Below are 27,452 nucleotides of genomic sequence, written 5' to 3' on the forward strand. Positions count from 1 at the left end.
TTGACTGCAGATTCTTGGATTATCTGTCAGACCTGTGTGTATCAAACACCACAGCAATACCAGTAACTCAGGAACTCATCTGCAAGTTTATGCTGAGCCCAGGGAATGCTGACATTCTCATCCAGACCAAGTGAGTATCTGTAATCAGAACATGCAACAATTTTGTTGTCTGCTCTCTTAAATTCCCAGCACTTTACTCATGGCTCCACTGTGAATGGTTTTTGTTTGCAGGCTGGTTTCAACCCAAATGGACAATCCCTTGGAATGCCCAGTTATCTCAGATGACATTGATGAAGAGGAAGTGTGGCTTTACTGGATTGACAGCAACAAGGAACCTCATGGCAAAGCCATCAGGCATCTGGCTCAGGAGGCAAAGGAAGGCACAAAAGCTGATTTAGAAGTTCTTACCTACTACAGGTAAAACTGCTTATTCAAACGGAAGAAAATGTAGTCTCTGAAGACCCCCAGTGCTGTTCTTATCCAGTTCATTTGCCAATATCAAAAAAGGAAACCAGGTCAAGCCAGAAACTGAGATTAAAAGTTCATTTCAGGTTTTTCTTGTGGGAGTCATCACAGTCTCTGCTGTCTATTCCAGGCAAATCTTGAGTTTCCTTTGCTCATCATGTCTCTTTGTGTCTATTTTTTATTTTGCCTCTTATCTTTTATTTATTGCACTTTAATTTAAGGTTGTGCTGCCCTGGAAGCAAGGCACGCTCTGAGGACAGAGCGTCCTGAGTGTCTCAAGGATTAGGGAGGAAATGGGACCACGGAATAATGTTTTCTACTAATTGAAAACAAATAGTTTTTAATGTCAAGTTGCTCCCTTGCTTAACAAAGTCACTCTTGTTATTTTTCAGGATTTATATCAGAAAGGCTCACAACAGGCTTGTAACATGAGATTCTGAGGTGTGTTCTTTCATTTCCAGCCGATTTCCTTGAATACCACATTATTACCTTTTTTTAAGGTACCAGCTGAACCTCTTTGCAAGAATGTGCCTGGACCGCCAGTATCTTGCCATCAACCAGATTTCTGCCCAGCTGTCAGTAGACTTGATCCTCAGGTGTATGTCTGATGAAAGCCTCCCCTATGACCTGCGGGCTTCCTTCTGTCGTCTGATGCTGCACATGCACGTGGACAGAGATCCTCAGGAGTCTGTGGTGCCTGTCAAGTATGCCAGATTGTGGACTGAAATTCCTACCAAGATCACAATTCATGAGTGAGTTGCAAGTGTTTCAAACTAAAGTACAAAAGCTCTTTGTAGGGTTAGTCTCAGAACAAAGCAGTTGCAAATGTCCAATGTCCACAAAACGTATGTGAGAAGGTATTTTGTTGCAGAGCACAGAACTATTAATTATTGTTACTCTTGGAGACTTCCGTGGGCAGCTTTCAATCACTAAATATTTAAATTTTATTTTTCCCTATGTTCTTTTATTGAACAAGCTGGGGAAGATGGAATAGTCTTTCCTCAGACCAGCTGCACTCCACGTAATCCAGTTGTGTCTCACAGGACAGGTTTGCTAGGCTGTAACTTGGTTTTATACCTCAAGCTCAACAGAAAGCCACAGCTGGGAACCCAGAATTAAGATACAGCTGCTGTCCAGAAAGAGCTCACAGAGGCTTTGGCCTTCACTCAGTAAAGTACTTAAGCACGTGTTAAATTTAATTTTAGAGAAAGGACCATTGATTTCAGTGGAAACCCTCTCTGGCTCCACTGATTTGATGGAGCAGCAGCACTGGGATGCTCCCAGCCAGGGAATATCTGGCTGGAGAGATAGAGGAAGAAGCACGGCAGCGTAGCAGGCAGTGTTAGTGCCCTTGTTGAATTGCCACAGCAAGACTTAAGAGTCCTATCTGCCACAAGAGTGGTATTATCCTGTCTATGTTTTTCCCATTCACTTCAACCCTTCCTGGTACTGTTGGAGGGAAGGTTTGTGCATCCACTTTCCATATCTACAAAGAGCTGAACTGAGTAATTTCAGAGGATCATGATCGGTTTTTTTTTTCCTTTAGTGACAACTGATCCTGATATTAGAGGTGTTTAATTTTCCTTCTTTCTGTGCCTTGTATTGTAGGTATGATTCCTTCACTGACTCTTCAAGGAATGAAATGAAGACAAAGTTTGCACTAACAATGGAATTTGTAGAAGAGTACTTGAAAGAAGTTGTGAATCAACCCTTCCCGTTTGGAGACAAAGAGAAAAATAAACTTACATTTGAGGTACTTCTCAGCTATCTGCATCCTACTTACAGTATTCCTCACTTCAGATAAGTTGACATTGTTTTTTTCAAAATAAAGCCAGTTGCAGAATAAATGTTGGTGTAAAACAGCCTAAAGAAGCACTTGTTCCTAATTCCAGTGTTCTTGGTGATGCCTGGTTCTTGTCTGCTGTGTTTTTCCAGCCTTTCCTTCCTTCTCCTGAGGTGATTGGATTTCAGTGGAGGGAGAGGGGATTTGTGGGGGGGTGAATGGTCATATTCCTGTTCTTTGTACATCAGTGAAATAACTTGTAAGGATTCTTCAGTATTAAGTAAGTGCTGTTTTCTGTGTAGGGAAACTTTAGATAGGCCTAGATTTTCTAGATTCAAATAGCAAAGAATAAAGGGGAAATGCTTACAGCTTTTATAGTTCTTCCTCCAGCCTACTTCTTTTTGTTGCTTTTGCCTCTGGTCACCTGAAATCACCTCTGTGCAAACTTATCACAGTCATCTTACTCTTCTGCTGACTTCCATCTTCCCTAAAGCTGCTGCCTCTTTAAATAATTTCTGGAGTATTTCTTCTTGATCTTACATATTTTCACAGATGCAATTGTATCCTCCCAAGCCTTCCTAAATCCTACCTTGGTTTTGCTGTCTGCTGTAACCTGACTGACCAACTGCTTTGTCTAATCCTGACAAACATTTAATGTCACTGGCCTCAGTCCAAAAACCAGTGGGAAGACTTGTGCCAGTTTGAATGCACTCAAGATCTGAATCTCCCTGGAAGCTGCTGTGTGAAATGCAACCGAAAACCACAAAGGCTGTCAGTACTTCCTTCATTTTTAATTTCTTTTTCTCATAGGTGGTACATCTGGCTCGAAACCTCATATACTTTGGCTTTTATAGTTTTAGTGAGCTTCTCAGACTGACCCGGACGCTGCTGGCAATTCTAGATATTGTTCAAGTTCCCATATCATCCTACTTCGAAAGGTTGAGCAAGTTTCAGGATGGAGGTGAGATAAGCAGCAAAGACTGTTATTCCAGTGGATAATTAGCTTTTTAAGTTGGAAATAATGTATGGAACTTCACATTATTCTTTCAAGGTTCTGTATTCACACATAAGCCCTCCTACAGGAATGCATTGCAGGGGACATTAAGATGATCAGCTAAAAGGGAACCTTTTTGAACAGAGCTGCATCCTTCATGACTTGTGGCTACTGCATTGGGGTTGCTCCTCCTTTGCTTATTTGGAACTTTCAAATTTGGTTCTAAAGCTCAGTGCCTGTTGCACTGAACGTCCTGAGGAAGTTCAAGCAGCATTTGCCTGGGCACAGGGATTATGGTGGCTTGTCTGTGGCACAGGTGTTTGTTAGTCTTCTTAGCACTTCACTGAAAGGGAGAATGAGATGGTCCTGGTCCCACAGTGGCAGAAGTAGCTGATGGAAGTCCAGAGGAGGCCATCCTCTGCCTGTGTTTGTCATCTTAGAATATTCTTTTTTGAACCCAGACCACAGTGCCTCTCTGACAACCCCAGGACTATTCTGTATGTCCCATTGCCTTTTCTACCATGGTTTAACACTGGGTTGAAGAATGAGCATACCAGGAAGACGCTGAAACATAGCAGTTCAGTTTTCCTGTGTGAGTGGAAGAGAGGTGTGACAGTCGTGTGGGCTGAGGGTCCCGGAGACTGACTGATGGCAAATTCTGTTTTAATATGTAGCTGATGTTGCCAGCCAGCTGGCTCACAGCACCAAAATGGATGAGCTGTCTTGTTGGAAACAATTATTTTGTGTTTTCTCTGGGAGGCCTTTTCCCAGCCTTGAGTTTTCTAATCATCGTTTTGCTCAGTCACTCCCACAGATGCCCTGCAGGAGTGTGCTGTCCTTCACAACTTTTTTCTTCTTTGAGGTTCACATACTCTGGAGAGGTGTAGACTGTCATTGTCATCTCTGAACCAAGAAGTCATATGCTTGGTTCTCTTGATCTTCCCTCCATCACTGCCAGACTTTACTGAAACCCTCTGGAAGTCTTTCCTGCAATGCAGTCCACACCGAGTCATGCTGTAGCTGGCTGCAGTCCCTCCTCAGCACTAGAGAAAAGACAGTATGCCCAGACACTTGGAATTATGTTTTCCTTTTTTGTCCCTGAAAGACTGCATTGCAGATTCTCTTCTTAAATGGCTCTGGACACAGTTTGACTCCAGATACAATCTTGGCATATTGGCAACATGGGACATGCAGATGTGGTTCTTCTGCTTAGTTCTCGCTCTGCCCAAGCCTTTAATTCTGATGATACATCTTGTTCAGTGTTTTTACTCACATTCATTACCCATAAAATCATGTTTTGTCCCTAATTCCCTTTTATTTCTGTTGAAGGCTTTCCTTTCAAGCTATGTAAGAGAGGAAGGAGCCACCCATTAAGTGCAAACAGACCTGCTCTCAGTTATATGAATTTCCTTAGCAGTTCCATGCAAATCAATGAATTTGCTTTGAAATAAATGAGTGTGAAGGAATGCTGCAAATGGCACCACCATGCAAATGGAAGTTCAGTAGCCTTTTTATTAATGCTCAACCATGTACTGGAGCCTTGTTGGAAACTTTTTGTCAGAAACGTGGTTTTGTCTCATGTTCTTTCAGCAAAAAAGGCACAGAACAAAGGTGTGATTTTTTTGATTAGCTTCAGCCTTTATACAGATTATTTAAATTTCTTTCCTGCTTGTAACTGTCTCCATGCCTTTCAAACACTGACCAGTTCAGGTCAGGATGTGACAATCTAGGGATGTTCTTTTGGTAATTACCTGTGAGTTGTTTTGGTTTGTTTGGTTGGGATTTTCCCCCTTTTTCTACTAACTCTGTGTCTAGAAAGCCCATTGCTTTGGAGAGGTTTTTTTTGCTGGTGCAGACTGTTATCAGTCCTGTCTGCAATCTTACAGGAGTCTGGAGGTATTGGCTGTGCTGTCTAGGCTTAAGAACAGGCACTGAAACTTTGCTGTGGCGAGACAAAGTATTTTTATGTAGAAATAGCTGTAAGACTTCCTGGAGAGGCCTTCTACAGTCTTTGTAAAAGAAAAGGATGTCTTTGGATGGTCAGCTCTTTTCTTCAACCTCCCTTTTCCTTTCTGATTGAGAAGATATAAACCACATAAATGGTGCATTCACTTTGCACTTGAGGCAGAATGATCCTGAATATTTAACTGCTGTGTCTGAGCACCTTGCCTTTCCTCCTGCTTTCCCTAGAGGTGCAAACTCACCTACCCACGAGCTGTAAAGACACATGTGTCACAAGGATGAAGTTTAAGCAATTAAATAACTCCTATTCACTATTTTTGAGCATCCAGCTCATAGAACTTCATGTTCAAAGAACATATTTCACATCCGAAAATCACATTACTCAAGCAGAACAGGGGAGCACTTTTCATTAAGGAGAACCACACAAGAATCAATCAGCATCCCTTTAGCTGCACATTGAACCACTGAGGGGTGGTGCTGGGCTGGAACTTCTGGGCCTCTGCATGTGTTGGACTGTAGATGATCCTAAGTGTGAGTCTAGAAGTAGGGGTGTTGCCTAGGTCATGTGGAGTCTGGATCCATCTTATCCTGGGGATCCTGAGGAATGAACAGGCAAGCATAGAAATTGGTCTTGGGAATTTTTCCTAGATCTCCCCTCACTCTGAGACTAAGGACTGTCCACCATGCAAAGCTGTAGGTATACACTGGTTTTCAATTTTATAGTAATTATAAGACTATACACCAAGGGTTTCCCTTCCCTTTTTACACAGATATCCTCTCTTATAAAACTGTGTTGCTCAGAACATGTTAGTTGTTTTATTAGATACCTGTCCTGTAGATATTGTCTCTTTTAATTTATAATACAGGTCTCTTAGGCTATTAAAAAGGATTAAAGTAGAAATTATCTCAGTCTAGGCTTTTTTAGATTTTGGAAAATGTGATGGCATTTGCTAAACTTAGAATGGTCTGTCGATTTTTTCCAGCAGATGTTTTTTTATTCATAAATTCCATTAAATATAGACAGATGGATTGTTCCCTGACCTGTCTCAGGATGGTGGGAGCCCTCTCTCCAGTCAGGTAGGGGTGAGGGTGAGTTCTTGCCTTTAGAGGAGGTCAGATTCCATTCTCCCATATCCTTCCAGACTGCAGCATCCTCTCTGGCAGGTCCAATGCTTATAACATTCATTAACATTCATACCAAACCTTTGCAGAATATTGCAGGTAGGTGTCCCTCCAACACATTGTTACTCTAGGGATGTGCAGGTTGACATAGCTCCTTTTTAAAGAAAAAATAGCTTCCTTGAGTTGCAAAAATCATTACATTCTTTAAGCAAGCAAACAAAAAGATAAGATTGTTTCTGTTGTGTATATATTGTGAATGTATGGAAGTAAATGATTAATTTTGGAGTTTACAGAAGTTGTGGGGATTTGTTTGGGTTTTTATGTTTGTTTGTTGGTTGCATGTTTTTTAAAGCTTCCAGTCAGGGATCACAAATGTCTAGGCATAAGCTTTAATTCAGTAAGAACATGTATTTCATTCCTTGAGCTTAGAGCTTTGAAGTGTAGCTCTAGACTCTGGTTTTGACAAACACTGAAAGCCAGTCATGATGCCTGAGACTGACAGTTTATTGGTATAAACAAATATGCTTAAATTTTATCAAGCATTAGGGGCGTGATCCTGTAAATCTTCTGTAGAAAAAGTGCTACTGAATACCAGCTTAGGTTCTGTATATTTTAATTTTCATCACTATCTAAGTGTAAATTTGCATAGATTGATAGTAAATGTATATTTAACAACAAGATTTTGTCAATAGTTATGCCGATTCAGAAATGCAGTTATTTTCAGGTTCTAAGAAAAATGACTTGAAAAGAGGTTTGCCCAAATGGATAAGTCATGTAATTCCTATTCTGCAGCTGCAGTAGATAGAAGGTAGCCCCTTTGTAGAAGTTAAGAATTTTGGTCAGAATCTATATATGTTACATGATAAGTTTTATATTTTAATTTTCTTAAAATGTATTGATTTCTGTGAGAAAATCAGTGCTGAATAAATCTGGGGACAGATGGGTTATGCTGGCTTTCCATTATTCCAGGTCAGTAGCAACAAAAGCTTCTAACATCTGATTCTGGTAATGTGAAGTCATAGGGAACTGGTGAGCTGGCTTCCTGACTGGTTTGACCAGTCCACATTGTGAAAACTCTAGTCAGGAATCTGGGAAATATATTAATGATGGGTGGAGGAATGTGGTGAGTCTTGGCTGTGGAAAGCTTTCCTGGAGGTGTGCAGCTCAGAATTGAAACAACCAAATTTTCAACCAGCAGTCTTGAGTCTTCTTCCCTGTTTAATATTTATTTCTTAAGTACACCCACTTATGTCAGTAAAACTACTTGTTAAGTAAGGAATTATATATGACAAGTGTTGAACTGTTGAGGCAAGTCTGCAAAATGGGATGTATTTTTAGGCTTAGTGGAAGTTGCATAAAGACTTAATTAACCTTTAACTTTAAGATGTCCTTTTCTATCCTTTGCTTAAATTTGGAGCCACATTGGTGGCTGAGGTAGTCCTTGATGTTTTCTGTGGGTTTCTCTGTCTTGGTTTGGCAAAGATTCTAAAAAGATCACAGAATCATAGCATGGCTTGGACTGGAAGGGACCTTGAAGATTACCCAGTTCCAACCCACCTGCCATGGGCAGGGACACCTTCCACTATCCCAGCTTGCTCAGAGCCCCATCCAGCCTGGCCTTGGACGCTTCCAGGGATGGGGCAGCCACAGCTTCTCTGGGCAACCTGTGCCAGGGCCTCCCCACCCTCACAGGGAACAATTTCTTCCTCATATCCAATCTAAACCTGCTCTCTGTCAGTGTGAAGCCATTCCCCCTTGTCCTGTTGATCCTTATATTATTGTAAATGTTAAGCCTTACTTCCTTTAGAAAGGTTAATTTTAATGCCACTGTAGGTTACTGTAACCAGCGTTAAATTTAGTGTGCATGTAGTTTTCATGTGTGACCTTATTTGATGAAGACAGATTGGGGAAAGTTGGCTAAGAAACATCTATGAGACAAGATCCTGTAAAAAGTAAGGATGTATATTTTTGGAAATTCTTATCTAGATTGCACCCTAAAAATGAATTGACTTGAAAATCTTGCAACTAACTTCTTTTTTTGTTTGTTTTGGTCAGTGTGTCTTAGCTTTGAATTATTTTTGTGGATATTTGAAGCTGTTTTCTGTTTCTTTTTTTTTCCTTTTAGATTCTAAAAAAATATATGGGGTATACAAAATATACTACCTGTATCCTAAAGAGGCATTTTTTTTCTTAAGGAGAAAATGAGGATTTCATTTAGTAGTGCTGTCATTCCGGCACCTTTCAAGAACATTATAATCTCTTGCAGTTTTAATTAAAAGGTAAAGTCGTTGCTTTCCTAGTAAGTGCACCCTGCTGTATCATTCCAGAGTAAGGAGCCAATCTGTCTTGTCCAATACTGCTAATTTATTCTTTGTGAATTAAAATGCACATCTTTCTCTAGGTGCTATTTGCTCTTTCAAATAGCTGATTTTAGTCAAACCATGCAACTATGGCATATGTCAGGTCTGAAAGAGCAAGCAACATGGTAGTAGCACCAGGTAAGCTACACATTTGCCATGCAGCTCAGTGCTGTTTAGTTACTGTTGTTTGGGAATAAGAATAATGACATGCCAGGAAATACATCCTTGAATATGAGCTGCATATGTCTTGGAGTGCAGTTCACAGTTCTGGGCACCAGCTTAAAAAGCCCTCAGTGGTTTTCTGGGTTATCTGTAGAGTGTGTCTGTCTCTCAGGAGCTCTACAGTTTTCCTGAGCCACTGTCCACTAACATGAGTGGGAGTCTCTTGGTTTCCTTTGCTCAGTCTTTTTGCAAAAACAGGTTTTAAAAACTGCCTATAATAAGGTTAAATTGCTCCCACCTCTGTGATTCTCACGTTAAATGTGTTGCCCACAACTGCCTGAGGAGATGCCTCTTTTTACCTGTTAAACTGGTGGTCAGATATCCCAGCTGCTTCATGTTGTGCCTGGGTCTTTGTCTTGGTGGTGTGTTCCTCCTGCAGACCGAAGGGACTCAAGGTTCCATCCTGCCAGGGGGCAGAACAGGGGAAGCCTCGCCTTCTCCTGGAGTCTTCAGCGCTGGTGAGGTCTGCTGCCTTCTCTCTGCAGGGAGTGCTTGTGTTTCTGTGTGTCAGGGGACTCTTGTCCAGACTTCTGCTGCTGTGACAGCTCCAGCTCCAGTTAGATCACGTTTTCTGCCAGCCCTTTTGGCTGCAAGTAGAGGTGCACAGTGACTGGAAGCACCAGTGAGGCCATTGAGGGTTGAGAACAGGACTACACCTGCCTTTTCTGTGGTTCCTATGGGTCCTCTGTGTCCAAGAAGCACCAGGTTTCATCCAAGACTATTAAAAATTACTCGATTGTTTCTCAGCCCTGCATTCATGTCTGTTACCTGAACTTTTGTCTAGTTAACAATTTGCAGTGTCTTCTTTGAGGCATACTTTGATTAGCAGGGCTAATGAGGCAGTGGCTGCCTGGCAGACTGGAGCAATAATTTATACCAGCAGTTTACAAGAAAAGAAAGGTTATAAGAGGAAAAAGGAAAGTTAACTGTGTAAGTCACAGATTCTACAGAGAAGAAGCTGCTGTTCAGTGCAAAGTATTGCCAGACCAAAGGGGAGGTCAGTCTGAGAGCTTAATTCTGTGCCATGAACCATTTCTCTTTCCCCCTTATTCTTTCCCTCATCATAAGACCTGTGCATTAATGGGATTCCAGAGACCATTGCTCTTCTAGGAATCAATATCTGTCTTACAGATGTAACTCAGCTAGGAGACTTGATTCCCATGGTGCTTTTTACCCTCAAGGCCAGCATGCTGATACACGTTTTTTTTTCCTTGGACTAATGTCTGGGGCATAAAAGCCATGCTTGACACTGCTTTGTGGTTTTGGGGATAGGCAAAAACCTGCAGAATGTCTGGAGAAGGTGAAGTTTGGTGGAGTTTCACCATGGCTGGGCAGCTGAGAGTTTGTCTATAAAAAGGGAGGGCTTGTGGATATGTTGTGGCCAGATTCACTCAGGGGCTGGGTAGCAAATGTACGTGCGTGGCATATCGTAAGTTTTTCCTTTGTTTTGCCTCAATTCTGAGGACTTTAAAATATAGAAGGGATACCTCACCATGTGTCCTTAATGCCGTGCATTAGGTTTTCTGTAAGCGTTACCTGAGGTCAGCCAGTTATTGAGAGATGAAAAATGGTTTAATGAAGACATAAAGCGTGATTCTTGGCCTGTTTATGGTAGGTTCTGAAGTCTTTATGAAGAAATTCTGCAGAAAACCTGTAAAAATTAATACCTCTTTCACAAACAGAGCTGTAAGGCTTTAATGCTTCTGGCAAATAATATACACCTCTAAAGCGTTTGAAATAAAATGTGTTCCTTTAGGTAGTGAAGTGCTGTTATTGTATGTCCTTAAAATGGCTGTAACTTTTCATGCAGAAAAATTAAATTGCATGAAGCAATGTAGCCAAATCAGCAAAGAAGTGCAGAGCTAAAGCTGCCACTGGATTCTTAATCTTGCCCTTGGTATTTAGACATCGCTGCACACATGGTTCCCTGCTAGAGGATCCCCGAGGACTGGTGGTGTTGTATGCTTTAAGATGGCACTGAAGCTTTCTTTGGAAGCTTTTGGTGGAGCAATAGCATAGATCTCACTGCAATCCACAAAGCCAAGGACATTTGGAGTTTTGCTCTTGTGAATACTGTCTTAAAACCTGGTTGAACGCACCTACACTAACACATGGGTTGAGACAAGGTCCTGTGTGCTGGCTGAAGTGTCAGGTCTCCTAATCAAAAGCATTCTCAGGTTTGATGACATCAGAGAGTTGTTTCTATAACTTAATAACTGCATAGACCATGTGAGACTTGTCACATTTTTGTAAAACCTTTGATTCCTTCCCCCACCTCCTTTTTTTTTATAAGCAAGATTGAATAATATATTTGATTTTTGTGGACAGGTTAATGAAGGTTGTTGGGGTAGTGGATGCATATACATTTGTCTTTTCTGGTCATTAACAGATCTCCTGAAGATCTGATCAGACCTTTCAGTACCTGACGGGAACCTACAAGAAAGATGAGGAGGGACTATTTACTCCAAGGGCATGGAGTGACAGGACAAGGAGAATGGCTTCCAACTGACACAGAGGAGTTTTAAAATGGATATGAGGAAGAAATTGTTCCCCTGTGAGGGTGGGGAGGCCCTGGCACAGGTTGCCCAGAGAAGCTGTGGCTGCCCCATCCCTGGAAGCGTCCAAGGCCAGGCTGGATGGGGCTCTGAGAAACCTGGTGGAAGGTGTCCCTGCCCATGGCAGGTGGGTTGGAACTGGGTGATCTTTAAGGTCCCTTCCCACTCTAACCACTCTGTGATTCTATGTGGCAGCTCCCATTTAGGTACTTAATTTTCAGAAGCATCGAGGATCCAGCTGATCCCATCCCTAATGAAAGCTGCTGAGTGTAAAAATCCTTTTGAAAATATGGGCACTTTTAAAATTTCTGTGTAGGGCGATGAGCATGGTGGGAAACTGTTCAAGCTAAAAAGAGCTGAGCAGTTTTCAAAATGGAGTCCTAGGAATGCATCTTTCACCCCTCTGTGTTGAGGAAGACTGAACAGCAATGGTAGTAAGAGCAGGCTCTGTCCCTCCATGGCAACTAGGGACCAGAGCAGGTGCCTGTAGTTAATTTTTAAATAAACAAGGCTGCGTGTTGGTTCCCTGGCATCCCTTGGGGATTTCTGTGGAGCAGAGGACTGCTGGCTCTAAAGGGATCTGCCAGCCTTTGAGACTTCCACTGAGTATTACCCTCATCTTCTGCACAGTTCTCTTCACTGTGTGTGAAATATCCAGAATTCTGTGGGTCCTGGAGAGCAAACTGAGGATGCTCCATAGCAATGGGCTGGGAACAATTGGAAGAAAAAGCATGAATTGCCAGCTGCCTTTGACAGTTGTTTTTCTTACTGAATATGGTATTTTGTCACTTACCATCCATACTGTATTGCATAGCAGATTGTTGTTTACTTTTATATTCTGCTTTTAGAATTTTTGCAACCAGTAAATGACTTATCAAGAAAATATGTTTATGTAGAAAATGAAGTGTCAAATTATCTACTGTTTCGATTACTTGGGTGGTTGTTATTTTTTTCCCATAATTGACTCCTCTGAAAAGCCTTTCTTCTCAGAGAGGCCGCTGTGTTGTCAATCGTGCCAAATTGTATGAGATTATGTGCTACAGTTTTGTGACAGAAACTGATACTCATTAGGAAGTTGTGATCACTGTAATAAAAAGTAATGAAAAGGAGATGCACAGTTGTCTATTCAAAACATGACAAGCATTCTCTTCTTTCCTCTTCTTTCAGTGTCTGTCAATCTTCAGCGCCTTTAAATTACCACTTGTGCATAGCGAATTCACTCTTCCATTGACTGATCTTGTTGAGACTGTACATTCAATAGGAGACATTTCTAATGGGTCCACTGCTTATGGAAGGCTTTTGGCATCTGACTTGTCTTGGCAGAGGGAGGAACAGAGAAGGGAAAATTGGAAAAAGATTCAAGGAGATTTCCTCGCGTTCTTTTCCTCTGTTGGTCAGTCACGCCTATGAGCACTTCTGCAGCAGTTTGCTGCTGAGAGAAGTGGTTGGTTGCACACATTAGCACCTCACAACAGTGCAAGGACTGTTCTCTCCCTGCCACGCTTCACAGCCATATATAAATGTTCATACCTTGACCTCGAAGAAAACAGCCCAAGATGAGGTCAGCAGGTTAAGGGTGGCACTACCATATGGAGGCACAGCTCAGGCTTCTCTTCACTTATCTCTAGCAAAGTGCACATAAAAGTAATCAGTGTTCACATCTACTTGCTCTCTCTCCTGATTTAGCTCAGTTAACTAGCAGAGGCAGTAAGTTAATTTTTCCTTGATCATTGGTATTCAGGAAGCATGTTGGAGATGTGACTAAGATCAGAGCTCCCTTATTTTAGTCATTGTGTGCACATGTACTAAGAACTTAAATCTCTTTTATTGAGCCGGTGTATTTTGTCTTGCATTGTTGCAGGCTTAGCTGACAGAGAGCCAGTCCCTTTTTAAGCCGCAGTAACCTTCCTGCATGCCTTACCTCAGGGAAGCACACCCTTCCCTGCTGGGATAACTGTGCTCAAGCAAGACTGCTGCTGGCCCTTCATGCTTGTGAGGGACAGATTTAAATCTGTGCTTAACACAGTCCAGGTTTCCAAGGCTGGACAGACAACACTGAGCATCACCAGTGCTGGTTACTGGGGGATCTTTTGGAAGAGAAGTTTCTGCCCACTTCTTATGTACATGAAATACCTCCATGGCTTCTTTCACAAAGTAGAGCAGCTCCTCTCGGTGTTGAGACACATTAGCTGCTTCACTGCCATCCATGAATGTGCTGCTTGACTGCTGTCTGCTCCTTGGAGAGGGTTGCATTTCATCAGCATCCTGCAAAACATAGTTGTTGAAATATCTTTCTTGAAAAGAAATGCTGAATTGCTCCAGTTGCTGCAGCATTTTAACTCTGGGAATGTTCTCCCCAAGCCTGCTCTGAATTAACTGAAAATTATAGTCAGCATCAAGCAGTTGGTTAAAAAGTTTTCCAAGATGACAGCTTGTCTCCCTGCTGTTATTGACAGAAATAATGCAGTATTGAATCACTACCCATTTCAGTTGTAAATACTGAACTGGATTAAGTAGTCTTTTCTATTACTAAAATCCTTTCCTATGCATTAATGAAATGCTGTTTGAAATGGCAGGGATAATAAGTACCACCTTAATTCTCCTTCACTTTCCTGCCTCTGTCTTTTGAGATCAGTTGCATGAAGGTCAATAGTGAAGGAATGTGTGGACAGAGGGTTTATCCTTATTTTACTGATGGTGTTGGGAAGCAGGTTCATAGCTGCCTCTCACTGGTTTGTGTCACCTTTGACCACTGGTGTTCTGTGGGTAACAGGAAAGGACAGCAGTCACCTCATTTCTTTTTATTTCTTAGATGCTTTTCTAGGCTCCAGTATCACATTAGCCGAGTGCCTCACAGTCCTTGCTATTTCAGACCTCTCACTGTCCTTCCTAGAGGTGGAAAACGTGATCTACTCATTTATGGAGGTCATACTGAAATGCAGAGACAGTGAGTAATTCCTTTTCCACAGAAGGAGTTGAATCCCATCCCCTGCCATGCCTGTGCAGCGCCCCAGTAATAGCAGAGAAATAAGCAAGATATGGTCTAGGCAAAATCCCAGCTTTCTTTCTCCAAGAACATGAGGTCCACCCAAGATGTTGTCTGATCTCTTGTCCAAAAGACAGTAACTAACTTTTTTGTTAGCTTTACACCAGGTAAACTTCAGTTTTGAAGGGTGTGCAGGAATTTTTCAAGATGAAGTGGAATTCTTCTGCCTCATTTGGGACAAACTGCAGTTGTATCTTGTTTTTGAGAAGAATATCTTCTGGACTTGTCTTAGACCTAAGTGGTTTCCTTATCATTAACCCCAATGACTGAAGCTGTTTTTTAAAGAATTCCCGAGCTTTCCAAATGCCCTCTATTTATACTTCCCTCTGCACAACTGAGCAAAAGGGATTTTGAAATGATGTTGTGAGAGATGATGATAACTTCTCAAATGAGATGTATGGCAGGGGTATTACAGGCCATGATGCAGCTGCCCAAGCTACAGGTCTTGTTGAAGGCTTATCTGTCAGCATTAAGGACAGAGTGAAATGGATGATGTCATTTATTTCATGGTTTGAAGATGAAGATGCAAAATGTTGGTTTTACTGAAGGTGCTTTCAGGGTTTGAAGGTCCTCCATGTAGTACTGTAGCTTTGCACAGGTGCACTGAGTGGTGGTCAATGCAAATACTTGTTTAACACACTGTTATGATCCAGTTTTAATGTTCTTAGAAATTCCTCTGCCTGAATTAAGGTGCAAACAAGACCATATGCTAGTGACCATAGTAAGGGTTTTATTTGGTGGTAAATATGAGAGAGAGAGAGAGAGAGAGAGAGAGAGAGAAAGAAAGAAGTAGAAAATAGGTGGGGGGGACAGAAAGAGTGACAGGGGCAGAATAAGGAAATTATCACCACTCCGTGCATCCCAGCGATGTTGGCTGATCCTCTCCAGCTGGTCTCTCGGTGGTGAAGGTCCCCCAGAAGGCACAGAGTCCCATGGGTGTACATGCTCAGGCTGGGTAATGTCCAGCCATGTCCCCCTGGGGTGGGGTCAGTCTCTCACAGCAGACTCTGGGTCTCTTGCACCACGTGCAGCCCTGTGGGGCTGAGCCTCTCACGGGAATGTCCTGTGGATGTGCCCTGTGGGGTTGGGGGTTCCACAGCTGGGCCAGTTTGTGTAATTGGAGGATGGGTGTTCACTGCCTCTCACCAGAGGTTACACCATGCACCCAAAACCTCCTCCTCCCCCCTCGGCTGGGGGCAGTCTGTGTAAACCTGGCTTCTGTGAGCTGTGCTCTCACCCCTCACCCCAAACTCAGCTGGGGATAGTTGCAGCTGGTGGCTTTGGCCTTTTGTTGGATGCATACCTTTCCCTCAGCCTGAAATAATTAAACAATGCATTTCCCTTTATCTAATCAACAGTTTGACTTTCAGTTCAAAGTCCCACTCTTCAGGGAGGCTTTTTTGGTTGTAGCTTCTTTATAATGAGCAAAGCTTTGTATCAATGTTTGGGGCATGAACTATTTCAGTCTCTGACACACACTGAGAGAAAGAGGTTGGGGAGTGGGAGATATCCATCCTATGTTATTCCCTGTGTTATTTTACTTGATTTGAAAGGAAAACACACCATTTTCATTTTGTGTCATGAAGGGTATTTCTGATGATTTTATTTGCTTTATGCCTGTGTAAGCAGCTAGAACTTCCTGTGCCTGCCTAATGTGAGGAACCAGCCTGTAGTTTGACTTCTAGGTTTTTTTCCCTACATCATGCAAAGTCAGAAGTACATTTTTTCCCCTCTCTTTTGTAGGGACTTGAAGTATTATTTTCAAAAGACTGATTCAGAGTGATTGCACACCAGACCAGATGCGGAATGGGACCTCAAACCTGACACTAATCTGCCTCATTCACTTTGAAAAAGTGAACTCTTTGTGTGTTTCCCTTTTAAAGTCAGGGCTGAAGGCATCCTCTTTCCCTACACGCAGTAGTTGAGCTATATGGATTGGAGAAAGAAGGGAATAAGAGGAGGATTTTGCCAACAAAATAAAATCCAGCCTTGGTTTTTTACAGCAGATTATCTGGGAAGAGGGTCTCTTCAGTGTGAAAGCTTGGCCATGGCATGGTGATTAAAGTGTACTAAGGAACAAATAAGAACTATTCAGGCTTCTCTCAGCAAAGCTACATTTTCTTCAGTCTTTTCTTCGCCCTTAGCATAGTCTAGGTTTTGGCACTCTTCCTGTGAAGAGATGCTGTCATTCCTTTCCTTTCCTCCATTCATTCCTATCTGTGCTTTGCAAGAAAGGAAACTAATTCATGTAGGTAGGTAGCACGATATTCTCATGCTTTCTTGTCCCCACCCTTGCAAGGAAGTTACTGATTCACTGAGATGCTTTTCCCATCAAAATTCACCATAAAGACCAGTATAATCTGTGGGAACAGATGGTATTTCTTGGTAGATTTTACAGTGATAGGTACCATTGCAACCAGACTGGACAAAGGTTTCATCACGTAAGTGTAAAATCATTTTTTCACTCATGAATAACTTACAAAGGACACTGTGATTACAGATACCTGTTTGACCTTCAGGACAGCCTTCAAGCCTGGCATTCTCCTGGGACTTTTTTTTGAAGGGGGATGGTTGGCTGGTTGTGTCAGTTGGGTTTGGGTTGTGGCTTGTCATTTGAACCACACAGAGAGACTGATCAGACTGACATAGCCTCATCTCTTTACTCTCTTTCAATGTGTCTGCAAATTGCAGCAATAGATGGTATTAATAAAATACCAATAAACATAGTCAGGTAATGGAATTGCTTGCCTAGGGATGCTCTGTAATACTGGATATGCAACACTCAGTTTGCAAATATTCTTAAAAACAGGTTAAACAAACCTCTTTAAGAAATTGTCTTAGATGTGGATAATACACCTTCAGGCAAAGGAATGGTTGAGATTTCTTTAGCTCTACTTTTTGTCATTTGTTGAGCATGTTAACAAATGGAAATGTCTTGGCATATTTACCATCTATTGACCTGTAAGAAGTGATACCTTGGAAAATCAGCGTAGAAAGTTTCTGCCTAATTGGGTAATTTGCATGAATTCAGGAACTGAGGGCTTCTTTTTCAATATGCCTCTTGAGACTGGAAAGGGGTTTGACAACATGGGGGGGTGTGTGTGACATCTAGCTTTGTAAACGTGCTTTACTCCTAGCAAATATGTCTGTGTTTTTGTTTAATGCACAGGGAACAACGTCATGAGGACCATCCATGGGGTAGGAGAGATGATGACTCAAATGGTGCTGAGCAGAGGGTCTGTATTTCCCATCAGTACCCCTGACATCCAGCCAAGCATTCACCCAAGCAAGCAAGCCAGCACTGCAGACAGTGAAGATGTGATCGTAATGGACACCAAATTGAAAATCATTGAGATTTTGCAGGTAGTAATGAGGGGTGAAATATTACACAGCAGTCATTTCACGGTTCTTTATTCACCCAGTGGCCAGTTCTGTTACCTGCATTCTTACTATTCACTGGGCTGCTCATTGTAGAAATAACTCTTTGATATGAGGAAGGGTGCTCCTCTGTGTGAAAAGCTGTACAGTTGTGGTCCTCACCCTGTTGTAGCAACTTCACTTTCGAAGGAATGGGATGCTGCAGAAACTTTCTCAGTGTAACTGTGCAAGGACAGAACTTGTCCTCTAATCTGCCTCACTAATGTTTCCTGAAGACAGCATGTCTCTTTCCAGTTTCTTTCACACTCATTTTACACTGGAGTGGTTGCTTGATTTAAGCATTTGATCCCTCTGTTGCAGTAGTTGGATGAAGGGCAGAATTGGCCCTGGCCCCACTGAAGTTGTGCGAGGCTGTGCACTTTCGAGGCGCATTTAATGCATTTCAGATTTCCACTGTTGGGCTGAGAACAGTCTGTGGGCTGCTGTGGTTTTCTCCCAGCTGACCTGACAAGCTGTGTGACAGCAGCCTGCCTCCTGAGATGCAGTTTTCACTTTGTGCTGTTAATGAAGTGGCACACGTTTGCTCTGTATCAAATCCCAGATTCTGCAGTGCTTAGGCCCTGAAGGAATGTTTCAGTGTTTTCTATAAATTCTCTGGATTTGTTGGTACCAATGTCACTTTTGAAGGATTCCATTTGTTCTGACTACTCATAAATGATTTAGTTGACTCTAATTACTTGTCATCTGAAAGGCTATCAATTGTCAGAATATACTCAATACGGCATTCTTTGGTTCCAGGCCTCCTTTAGTTTAAAACTTACAGTGAAAGACAAAGTGTTATGAAGTTATATGACCTAAATAACACCATTCATGTGTATTGCTTCTCATTTTCATTTGTTTTTATGCCTGAATTTCTCTCCATACTGCCCTGCTTTACTGGTTGATGCCTAGGAGGATGATTCCAGGACCTTGTCCTGTGCATTCCCTGAGGGAATCACATTTTGTCTCATCTTTCCTTTTTCACAGCACATTCAGTGCAAGAGCACTCAGGATTGAAGAACACTAAATCCTAATTTCTTACTTAATCTGTGGTTTGTTAAATAAGGATTAGTCACATGGTCAGATTACTTCAGATAAGCAAGTTGTCATATGCTGGGTGAATCGCAGTAAATGTGCATGTATATGATCCTAGCCCACAAGAAAGAGAAAATAATTCAGTTTCATTTAAAATGCAATGAAGAAGGCTTAAATTAAATCATATTACCTTTCATTACTGTGTTATTAGTCTCAAAGGCGAGTAAGGATATTTTAGATTTATTGTACTAACATGCATAGCAAGTACAATGGTGATTAAAGCTATTCTATTCTCTGAAATATTTTGGTTGATAGTAATTTAATTCTCAACATATCCTATTGCTTTAAGTAAAGACTTTTTAACTTATGATTTCTATTCTGCCCTCAGGCAGAATTAAACAGATGGTCTGATAGACTTAGTCAACTGTACATGGACTTGGGAAATTTTTATTTTTAAAAATCTTGCTTGTACAATTCTGGGGTAACTTAATCATGGAACCAAAATAGACAAATCCTATTACAGTGGGTCTGGGAAGCGTGTTTGGCTTTAGCTGTAGATCAAAGAAACAGGTTGCCACCATTTGCTAAGACACCTTTCAGATCACCTGTCACCTCAGCCTTGGAAACTCAGCATATGTCTTTCATCCCCACTGGTTGTAAAATATGTTAAATGATCTTAAAGGTGTTTGATTATGTGCTTGCATTTCCTGTGGGTAAGAAGCATCCATGTGTATAAGTGTCAGCCCATAATTTGATACTAATGCTTCCAGTCTAGTTCTTTTCCTCACTATTCCAATATAAAAGCAGCACCTCCAGCTCTGAATTAGGATTTTTCCTGTATGAGTTTCCAGTTTCACAGCTGAGGAACAAAAGGGCATTTGTCAGACATCTGAGAGGGTGAGCCTTGAGCCTGTTGTGCCTTGCTATCTATCCCACTCCACTCCTTGCCTTCTTGGGCCATTGGAAGTCCAGCTGTAATGTGAAATAGTTGGTGTCTGCATGGGTTTGAAGGTTCTGATCTGGCTCTCAGGCAGTGAGGACAAGGCAGCGTGTTGGAGCCCCTGGACACAACCAGTGGTACTCAGCAATCCACAGGGCAGAGTTCAACATGTCTCAGTATGGGCAGGGTAAAGAAAGAAATCACAGAAAACTGGTGAATGTAGTGGATTGTTTTTTCATAGTGGACTTTAATAAATTTACTTCACTGTTTTTTTCCTTGTAGTTTATTCTCAGTGTTAGACTGGACTACAGAATATCCTACATGCTGTCTATCTATAAGAGAGAGTTTGGGGAAAACACTGAAAACGTTGATTGCTCTACATCATCCCCACCTGACACACCAGGGACTGCCTCAGGTAAACCTTGCTACTTCCTTTCAATGAAAAGTAATTCTGGGTAGGCAACTGTGAACACTGAGCTTAACTGCAGCACAGAGACACAGGCTGCTGCAAGTTGAAAAGCATGTAAAAAAATAAAAATCTTAAGGAATTCCACAGATTTTTTTTTTGCTGGCCTGTCCTCCTCTAACAAAAAAGTGATTCCTTTTTCCCCACTATGATATTTTGTTCTTTTATGTGTGCTCTTCCCAAAATACTGCAAATGGAGAATGGGGATGGATAAGAACAGGTTTAAGTGAGGTGAATGGGGTACAGGAATGATTTGGTTTTCCAGGGAGTCTTCCCATGCACACAGAAGTGCTCAAAAGGTTTGTATGAACGCCTGCAAGTAGGGGAGAATTGCTCTAGTTGGAGATGGGCACATGTATAATACAGGGGTACTAAAGTCTTAAGTAATAAGTTATATTAAAGCCATTCTAAAGCAAAATGATGGTGTGGGAAGTGGTTTATGGTAAATATTCTAAAGTTCATGTATATGCTTTATTGGGGTTGGCTCATGTAACAAAAAATGTAAAAGTTTGATAATCTGTGTCATTTGTGGGTCACTGCTGGTGGCTAGTACAGCTCCTAGCACTTTGTGGCTTTGGTTCATCACTACAGTTCTCTTCCTCAGGAATAGTAATACACAATTTAACTCTGCCCCATATCCTGTTTGTTCTCTGCTACTCTTGCAGAAAGCAAGTTTTGCGTAGTTGGGGAATGACTAGGTAGACCTTTACTTGATACCATCTGCTCTAAAGAGGAACAGAATTCCATTTTGCTATGCAGATTAAATGATGATCACTGGCTTGCTTTTTCTTTTTTTTTTTTTTTTTTTTTTAATTTTTTCTTCTGATTTTTTTACAGCAATTGTTCCTGACATAGATGAAATTGCAGCTCAGGCTGAAACCATGTTTGCTGGCAGGTATATTCTCTGAAGATTCACCTCTATGTATATTTATATATCTTTTTGTTAACATATATATTTCTCATGGACTATCTCTGTTTATTCTGGGCTTATTTGCATAGCCCTTTCTCTTCCTTTGCCTGCTTGTTATTTCATAAGCTGTACTTGAACAGAAATGTGCCAGGAAAGGCCTGGATTTCAATCAGGCAAACAGCCCAGCTGGCCTGGATGGCTGTGGGATTGGCAATGACCACCCTCTTAGTTGTAAGAGAGTTGGTAGAAAGTTTTTATCATGTTCCCAAAGGCAGCTGGGGAATGGTGTACAGATGTATTAGGCTAATTTTCTGTTTATCTTATAATGCCTCACATGGGTGCTAAAAAAAGACTCTTTTTCTGGTGTACCTTATGGCCACAGCCCCAAATTTCCCAGATCAGCAGCTTGCTGTTGACCCCCAGTATTTTTCATAGACCACACGACCTGTTGCCATTGCTCTTGGTGTTCAAACTCACTGGGAAAACTGTGTCAACAGTAATCTCTCCTGTGACTCCTCAGTTCGGGAGTGGACCACTTGCCATGATCTCCTGGACCACCAGAGGCCTGTAGATGACAAGTTGTGCTTGCAGAGTTTAGGAAGGGATTTCAGCTACGCTGTGAACAGATAAAAAAAAAAACTTATGGAAAACACTCACACTGGAGAGTTATTACCATTATCACTATATTGGTTTAATTTTACGGGTATAATTATAATTATACCAGTAAAAATTAATTCCATTTAGACAAGGCCGTAGACTTTAAAGTTTTTCTTGGAGCTGAGGAGAAGGATCTGCAATGTGGGCACTGTGATCTTTCCTCTCTCAGTCCCTCATGCATTCTCAGTCTTTACCAGCACAAGTAATGCCTCCAGGCCCCTCCTGAACTCCCATAATGTAAAACAACACACAGCCCTTGGCATCCGCATCTTTAAAATGAACAGAGAGACCAAATGGTTTCTTGGAAACATTATTTCTGCTTTGATATGTTAAGTGTAAATCTCCTTTCTGCGGTTCCACATTATGAATATGATTCCAGAAATATGGTGCTTTTGGCAATTCTTGCTATTTTTGATCATATTTTTTCTTAAGCAAAATTTTAATAGCAGCTGAAAAGGGAAGGAGTGAAAAGGAAAGGGTCAAATTAATCTCTGATGAAATGCAGTTTACTTCATTTAATTTGGATTGGGGATGAGTCTGGCTCAACTTATCCATGACATAAGTGAATGCTTTTGCACTATAGATTTTAATCACAATGTTTGACACATTTCGTAGATACTTACTTCTGCTCCACAGTGTCCATTCTGGTACCAGATTGCTGCAACAGCACGTAACTGTAGGAGAGAAGTCCTTATAAAATACATTGAAGTCATATTTATAATTTCCTTCCTGCAGCGTATTTGATTTGGTTTTAAGAGCTCTGTCAAGTGAAGATTGTGTGTAGAGGCATGTTTATCTCAAAAGCTTTTATTTTTTCTTATTTACTTGACTTTATTTGGTCCTTTTCCCACCATTTCTGTTGCAGAAAGGAGAAGAATGCAGTTCAGCTTGATGATGAAGGGGGCAGAACTTTTTTACGCGTCCTCATTCACCTCATCATGCACGACTACCCCCCGTTGCTCTCAGGGGCTCTGCACCTCCTATTCAAGCACTTCAGCCAGAGAGCAGAAGTTCTGCAAGCATTCAAACAGGTATGGATGGACTGGGTGTTATCCCAGGAAACTGAATGCAGCGAGCCTGTCCAAAGGCTGCTCTGCTACTTAAATTGCTGTTTGTTGCACGACTATGTAATTTCCATAGAGGCCCAGTATCAGCAGACTTCTTTGGCCATATGTGCTGGTGTATATTATAGTTTTGTGCCCCCAGAAATGGTTATTTCTGGCACTGCATCCATTAGGAAAAACGTAGGTCCATGGTGAGCCTCTCCCAGTGATCCCTCAGGGACAGAACCAGGCCTCACGTTTGGCAAGCAGTCTCCCCGTGTCAACAGTGAGACTTCCCTGTCTTCAGGGCCACTTAGGCCGGGTATTGTTATTTTGTTATTCACCTGGTGCTTCTAATTCTAATTCAGGTCTGTTTGCATGGGGCTCCCCTTCCTGATGCAGCTATGCCCAAATAGCAGGAAGGCAGGGATAGAGCCAAACCTGTTTTCAGCTTTTATTCTTTCCCTCTGGTGCACGTGCAGGCTCCATGTGTCCGTGGATTAGGATGGGGAGATCTGATGTCATGGGGCTGCATGACAGAGACGCCTGTGTTACGTAACCCTTTATAACATATGTTGATAAGACCATCTGATGCTTATTTCAGGAGCTCGGTAGCGTGTTGTCTCATCGTTATGTAAGATGGGGAGGTTTCTCTCCTGCGCAAACAGATCAATGATAAAGACCTGAAAAGCTTTTGTTTAATGTTTTTGTTGTGCAGCATAATGGCCTCCCACCAGGTATTTAAAGTTAGGCTGTGCTAGTTAGTTAAATAAATAGCTGTTATTCCCAGGTAAGCAAGGACTGAGTTGCTTAATGTGTTTTTGTGAAGGATGGAAAAGGCTAATTGAGAAATAAACAAAAAAGACTGTAGAGCACATGGAATAAGAATGCCTGCAGTTGAGTAGCATTCATAAATTCTGTAAAATAACAAGGTTTTGCCAAGCCAAGAGAGATGATTATGGTGAAAACTTCATATTACAAAATAGTGAATATTTGCGCGGATGTGATGTGGTTTTAAAAAGAACATCCATATCAGTGTTGTCAGTGACCTTAATCTTTTACATGAGTATGATTTCTTAATAGTGTTTATTAATTTACTGTAAAACTGTTAGTTTTTTGGAATATTATCTTCATTAATAATCTTGGGAGAACAGAGAGTGTTACAAAGAAAGAAAATGTGTAGGTCATGCTAAATCAAGAACTACACATAACAGTGAAAAAAACCCAGATAATTTGAGCAGTACAGAAAAAGGAAAAAATGAGATTAATCTTAATAAGTGGCAACCACTCAGATAGTGAGAAATTCAATGAACCTGAAAGTCAGTCTGTCAGCTATATTCAGAGAAGTTTTTCTAAGCTGGCCTAACAGTACTAAAGTCTGTTATTTTTCAATATTTGACTATGGTGGTGTAGGAGATGATTAAAATTGCTGGCCATTCTGACTTTTCTTTGGATGCCCTGATCCCTTGTCATACCATCCTTTTTTTTTCTTTTTCTTCTGAAGTACAGTGCTGAAGCATTAGCTGTTTCTAACTATTGCTTTAATAATGTGTAACTGTATTGATTTAATACCATGAGCATCATAATCAGTGCATCAGAGCTCACTGCACAGAACTCAAAAGCCTGTAAATCTCCTGTGCTGAAAATGTTTTGCAGTGTATTCAAGAAGGTGAGAGGATGTTGTGAAAGATGAAACTATCCTGTTTTGGGCAACTACAGCCTCTGGCTCTGTTGAAGGTTTTTTGATGAATGGGGGCTAAAAGCCTGTGTGTGCCATGTTTCAATTGCATAGGGAAGGTTGCACAAAGCACCTGGAAAGAGAGGCTTAGAATGGGAACTGTCAAGAAAATTGCCCAGCCATAAGTGCTGGTGCTACTGCTGTAATAGCTTTACAATTTTCTCCATTTCCAGGTTCAGTTGCTGGTGTCCAATCAAGATGTGGATAACTACAAGCAAATCAAGGCTGATCTTGATCAGCTACGTCTGACGGTAGAAAAATCTGAACTGTGGGTTGAGAAGAGCAGCAATTATGAGAGTGGAGAGGTGGGCGACAGTCAAACCAAAGGGGGAGAAGAGCCAATGGAGGTGTGTTTAAAGCCTTTGCTGTCAGAATTGTTTCAATATTGGTAGGTAGTTTAATGAACAGCTGCAAAATCATGGTCTGGTTGAGCAAAGTGGCAAAGCGAGAATGTGAAGTATTCTGGCTGAGCTTCAGGAACTGACAGGAAAGGAAATAACACCTCTGTTATCAATGGGTTCAATATTCTCTGCTGCTGCTTTCAGTAACTGCATTCTTATGTCACAGAGCTGCCTTCCTTTCTGGGTGCAAGCCACAGTGTGCAGCAGCACTGTGGGAATAATCTGGGAGTTTTGTGCTGGCAGTTGGGTTGACTTGCTGGAAGAAAAGAGTAGACAGTGTCCTGCAACAAAGGGAGAGGAGCACAATCAAACCTATGTTTTCAAACATCACAAGTAATTCCACTCTTCACCAAACATGAAATTGACCTGAGAATGTTGAGATTTTGTAGGTGAACTTATGTCTTAGTTTCTTTGGCCCTTGTCATACCACTTTCTCAGGATATACTCTGATAGTGAAGCTGTGATTGAGGTTTGTGGCATAAAAGTAGATAGAGTAGGCTTTCCCACCAATATTTATTCCCACTTTCCCATTTTTATCAGAGGAGGTGAGGAGAGATCAACAACTGCAATTTCTGACACAGCATTTTCCTTGTTCTCTTTCCTGGTGTCAAGAAAGATGGGTAAGGAAGCCACCAGGGAAGTAGAAAGCCAAGCAGAGGTTGTGCGTTGTAAAGGCCACACATTAGGAAAAAGCTGGAGCCATGGAGAAGAGAGAGGATGCTTGCAAATGTCTGTGACACACACGGGGCCTTTTAGATGGAAAAGCAGATTTTTGGTGGCTTCATGCAGGGGCAAATCCAACAATTCAAGGAAGAATCCCAAATTCTTGCAACAGTGTAGGTCTTACTCTTTCTCTGAACTATCTTAGCTGATGTTCTGACAACACATCTTTAGTGGTGTCAAAACTAGGGAGGAATCTGGAGCTGGAGCTTAAGTATGTGGTATTTCCTTCTTTCTTTCCTCAAGCACAGCTCTAGTAGGAAAGAAAATGTTCCTTTATGTATTTAATGAACTGAAAAGGTAATGGAGAAATAGAAAACAGGATTGCATCAGGATTACAAAGTTTTTTAGCTGTAATACATTTTTAAAGTGTAATTTATTCCAGTGTGTAGCCCTGATAGCAAGGAAACTCCAGGAAAAGGGGGCAAAACAATGTGTTTGAAACAGAGGCATCTCTCAATGGGATATTTTGAGTGGTTTTTTTCCCATGAGGCACCTGTGGGTCTGTATGGCTTAGCAGTGCTTCAGTAGATGCACAATATTATCTCTAGCAGATCAGAGAGATTATTGTATCAGAGCAGTAATACGTAATCTGCTGGTTAGATCATCTGCTGGTAATTCCCTGAGAGCTCTGCCAGGTTACCAAAGCTCAGAATCTTGTCCATCATTTTTTTCCCCTGCTAAATTCTTCTTTAACAGCAAGGAGGTGTTTTTACCTGGCAAATAAGTAATATTAGATAGTCAGTACTCTCTTTGAGGCCTTAAGTCAGATGTAGGGGGTGTGATGTTGAGCATAATCTGCAACATGTGAAGCAGGTGGCTAGTTTAAGTAGATAAAAATCCCATGAGATCCACGCTTCCTTGGAATGGATACTGGGTATTCAGAGCTGGATGAACCTCTAGGTCTTTAGGGAATATGCTTCATTTGCCTGTGTTTAATTTTTCCCAAACAACATTAAAGTGCACACAAGGACTTAAATGATATTCCAGAACACTCTTATGTTAAGCCCCAGTTTCTGTTGTCACATGAAGCCTGTTGAAAGATCTGCATAAGAGTTTAAAAATATAATTTTTTTTTTTGTCTGAGTCTTCCTGGGTAATTGTTTTCACCTTAGTATCATAACCTGTGGGCCTTTTTTTTCTTCTTTTTTTAAGTCATATGACTTAAATGGATTTGAAATGGACAGAAATGGGGTTTGTAGAAAAAAGGCCTTGTTCTTATAAAAGTATCCAGAGTTCTCCACAGGAAAAATGGCAAATCTTACATCCATGCAGAACTGCCTTGATAGGGACTGGAGATCAGAGTTGGAAAGAGTACTTCAAGTTAGGTCAGACATAAATGAGACACCAATAGGGTTAGGAAGAAATGCAGAAGTTGAGCTCACATAAGAGCCCTGCTTGAGAAGGGAAAATCAGATAAAGCCTGTTCACTTGGTTCTCTCTAGGAAGGGTGTTCTGGGTCTGTGTAGCTACCACAGACCATGGAAAGTGTGATTTTTATTGTCTTGTCCCTGGAGGATGCTTTGGTGGTGTAGCACCAGAAACACAGCTCTGAGGCAGAGAAACAGGCTCAGTGAAAGGACTTTAAGATGAAGCTGCAATAGTGGCACTGACAG

General features: G+C 41.5%; 1 protein-coding gene across 5 annotated transcripts in view; it reads left to right on the forward strand.

Moving 5' to 3' along the window:
• Nucleotides 1-27,452, forward strand: part of ITPR2 (inositol 1,4,5-trisphosphate receptor type 2) — a 245,589-nt gene that overhangs the window by 74,743 nt on the left and 143,394 nt on the right. For all 5 annotated transcript variants that reach the window (XM_042050417.1, XM_042050418.1, XM_042050419.1 and 2 more), the window contains 10 exons: nt 11-130; nt 232-417; nt 966-1,217; nt 2,074-2,218; nt 3,059-3,209; nt 17,679-17,872; nt 20,184-20,316; nt 21,205-21,262; nt 22,800-22,965; nt 24,889-25,062. In XM_042050417.1, the coding sequence (XP_041906351.1) occupies nt 11-130; nt 232-417; nt 966-1,217; nt 2,074-2,218; nt 3,059-3,209; nt 17,679-17,872; nt 20,184-20,316; nt 21,205-21,262; nt 22,800-22,965; nt 24,889-25,062 (1,579 nt within the window). The remainder of the gene's footprint in view (nt 1-10; nt 131-231; nt 418-965; nt 1,218-2,073; nt 2,219-3,058; nt 3,210-17,678; nt 17,873-20,183; nt 20,317-21,204; nt 21,263-22,799; nt 22,966-24,888; nt 25,063-27,452) is intronic.

Source organism: Corvus kubaryi, unplaced genomic scaffold (genome assembly GCF_017639235.1).
Source record: "Corvus kubaryi isolate FWS band 111438036 unplaced genomic scaffold, C.kubaryi_AGA036_p1.0 74, whole genome shotgun sequence".
Classification (NCBI taxonomy): domain Eukaryota; kingdom Metazoa; phylum Chordata; class Aves; order Passeriformes; family Corvidae; genus Corvus; species Corvus kubaryi.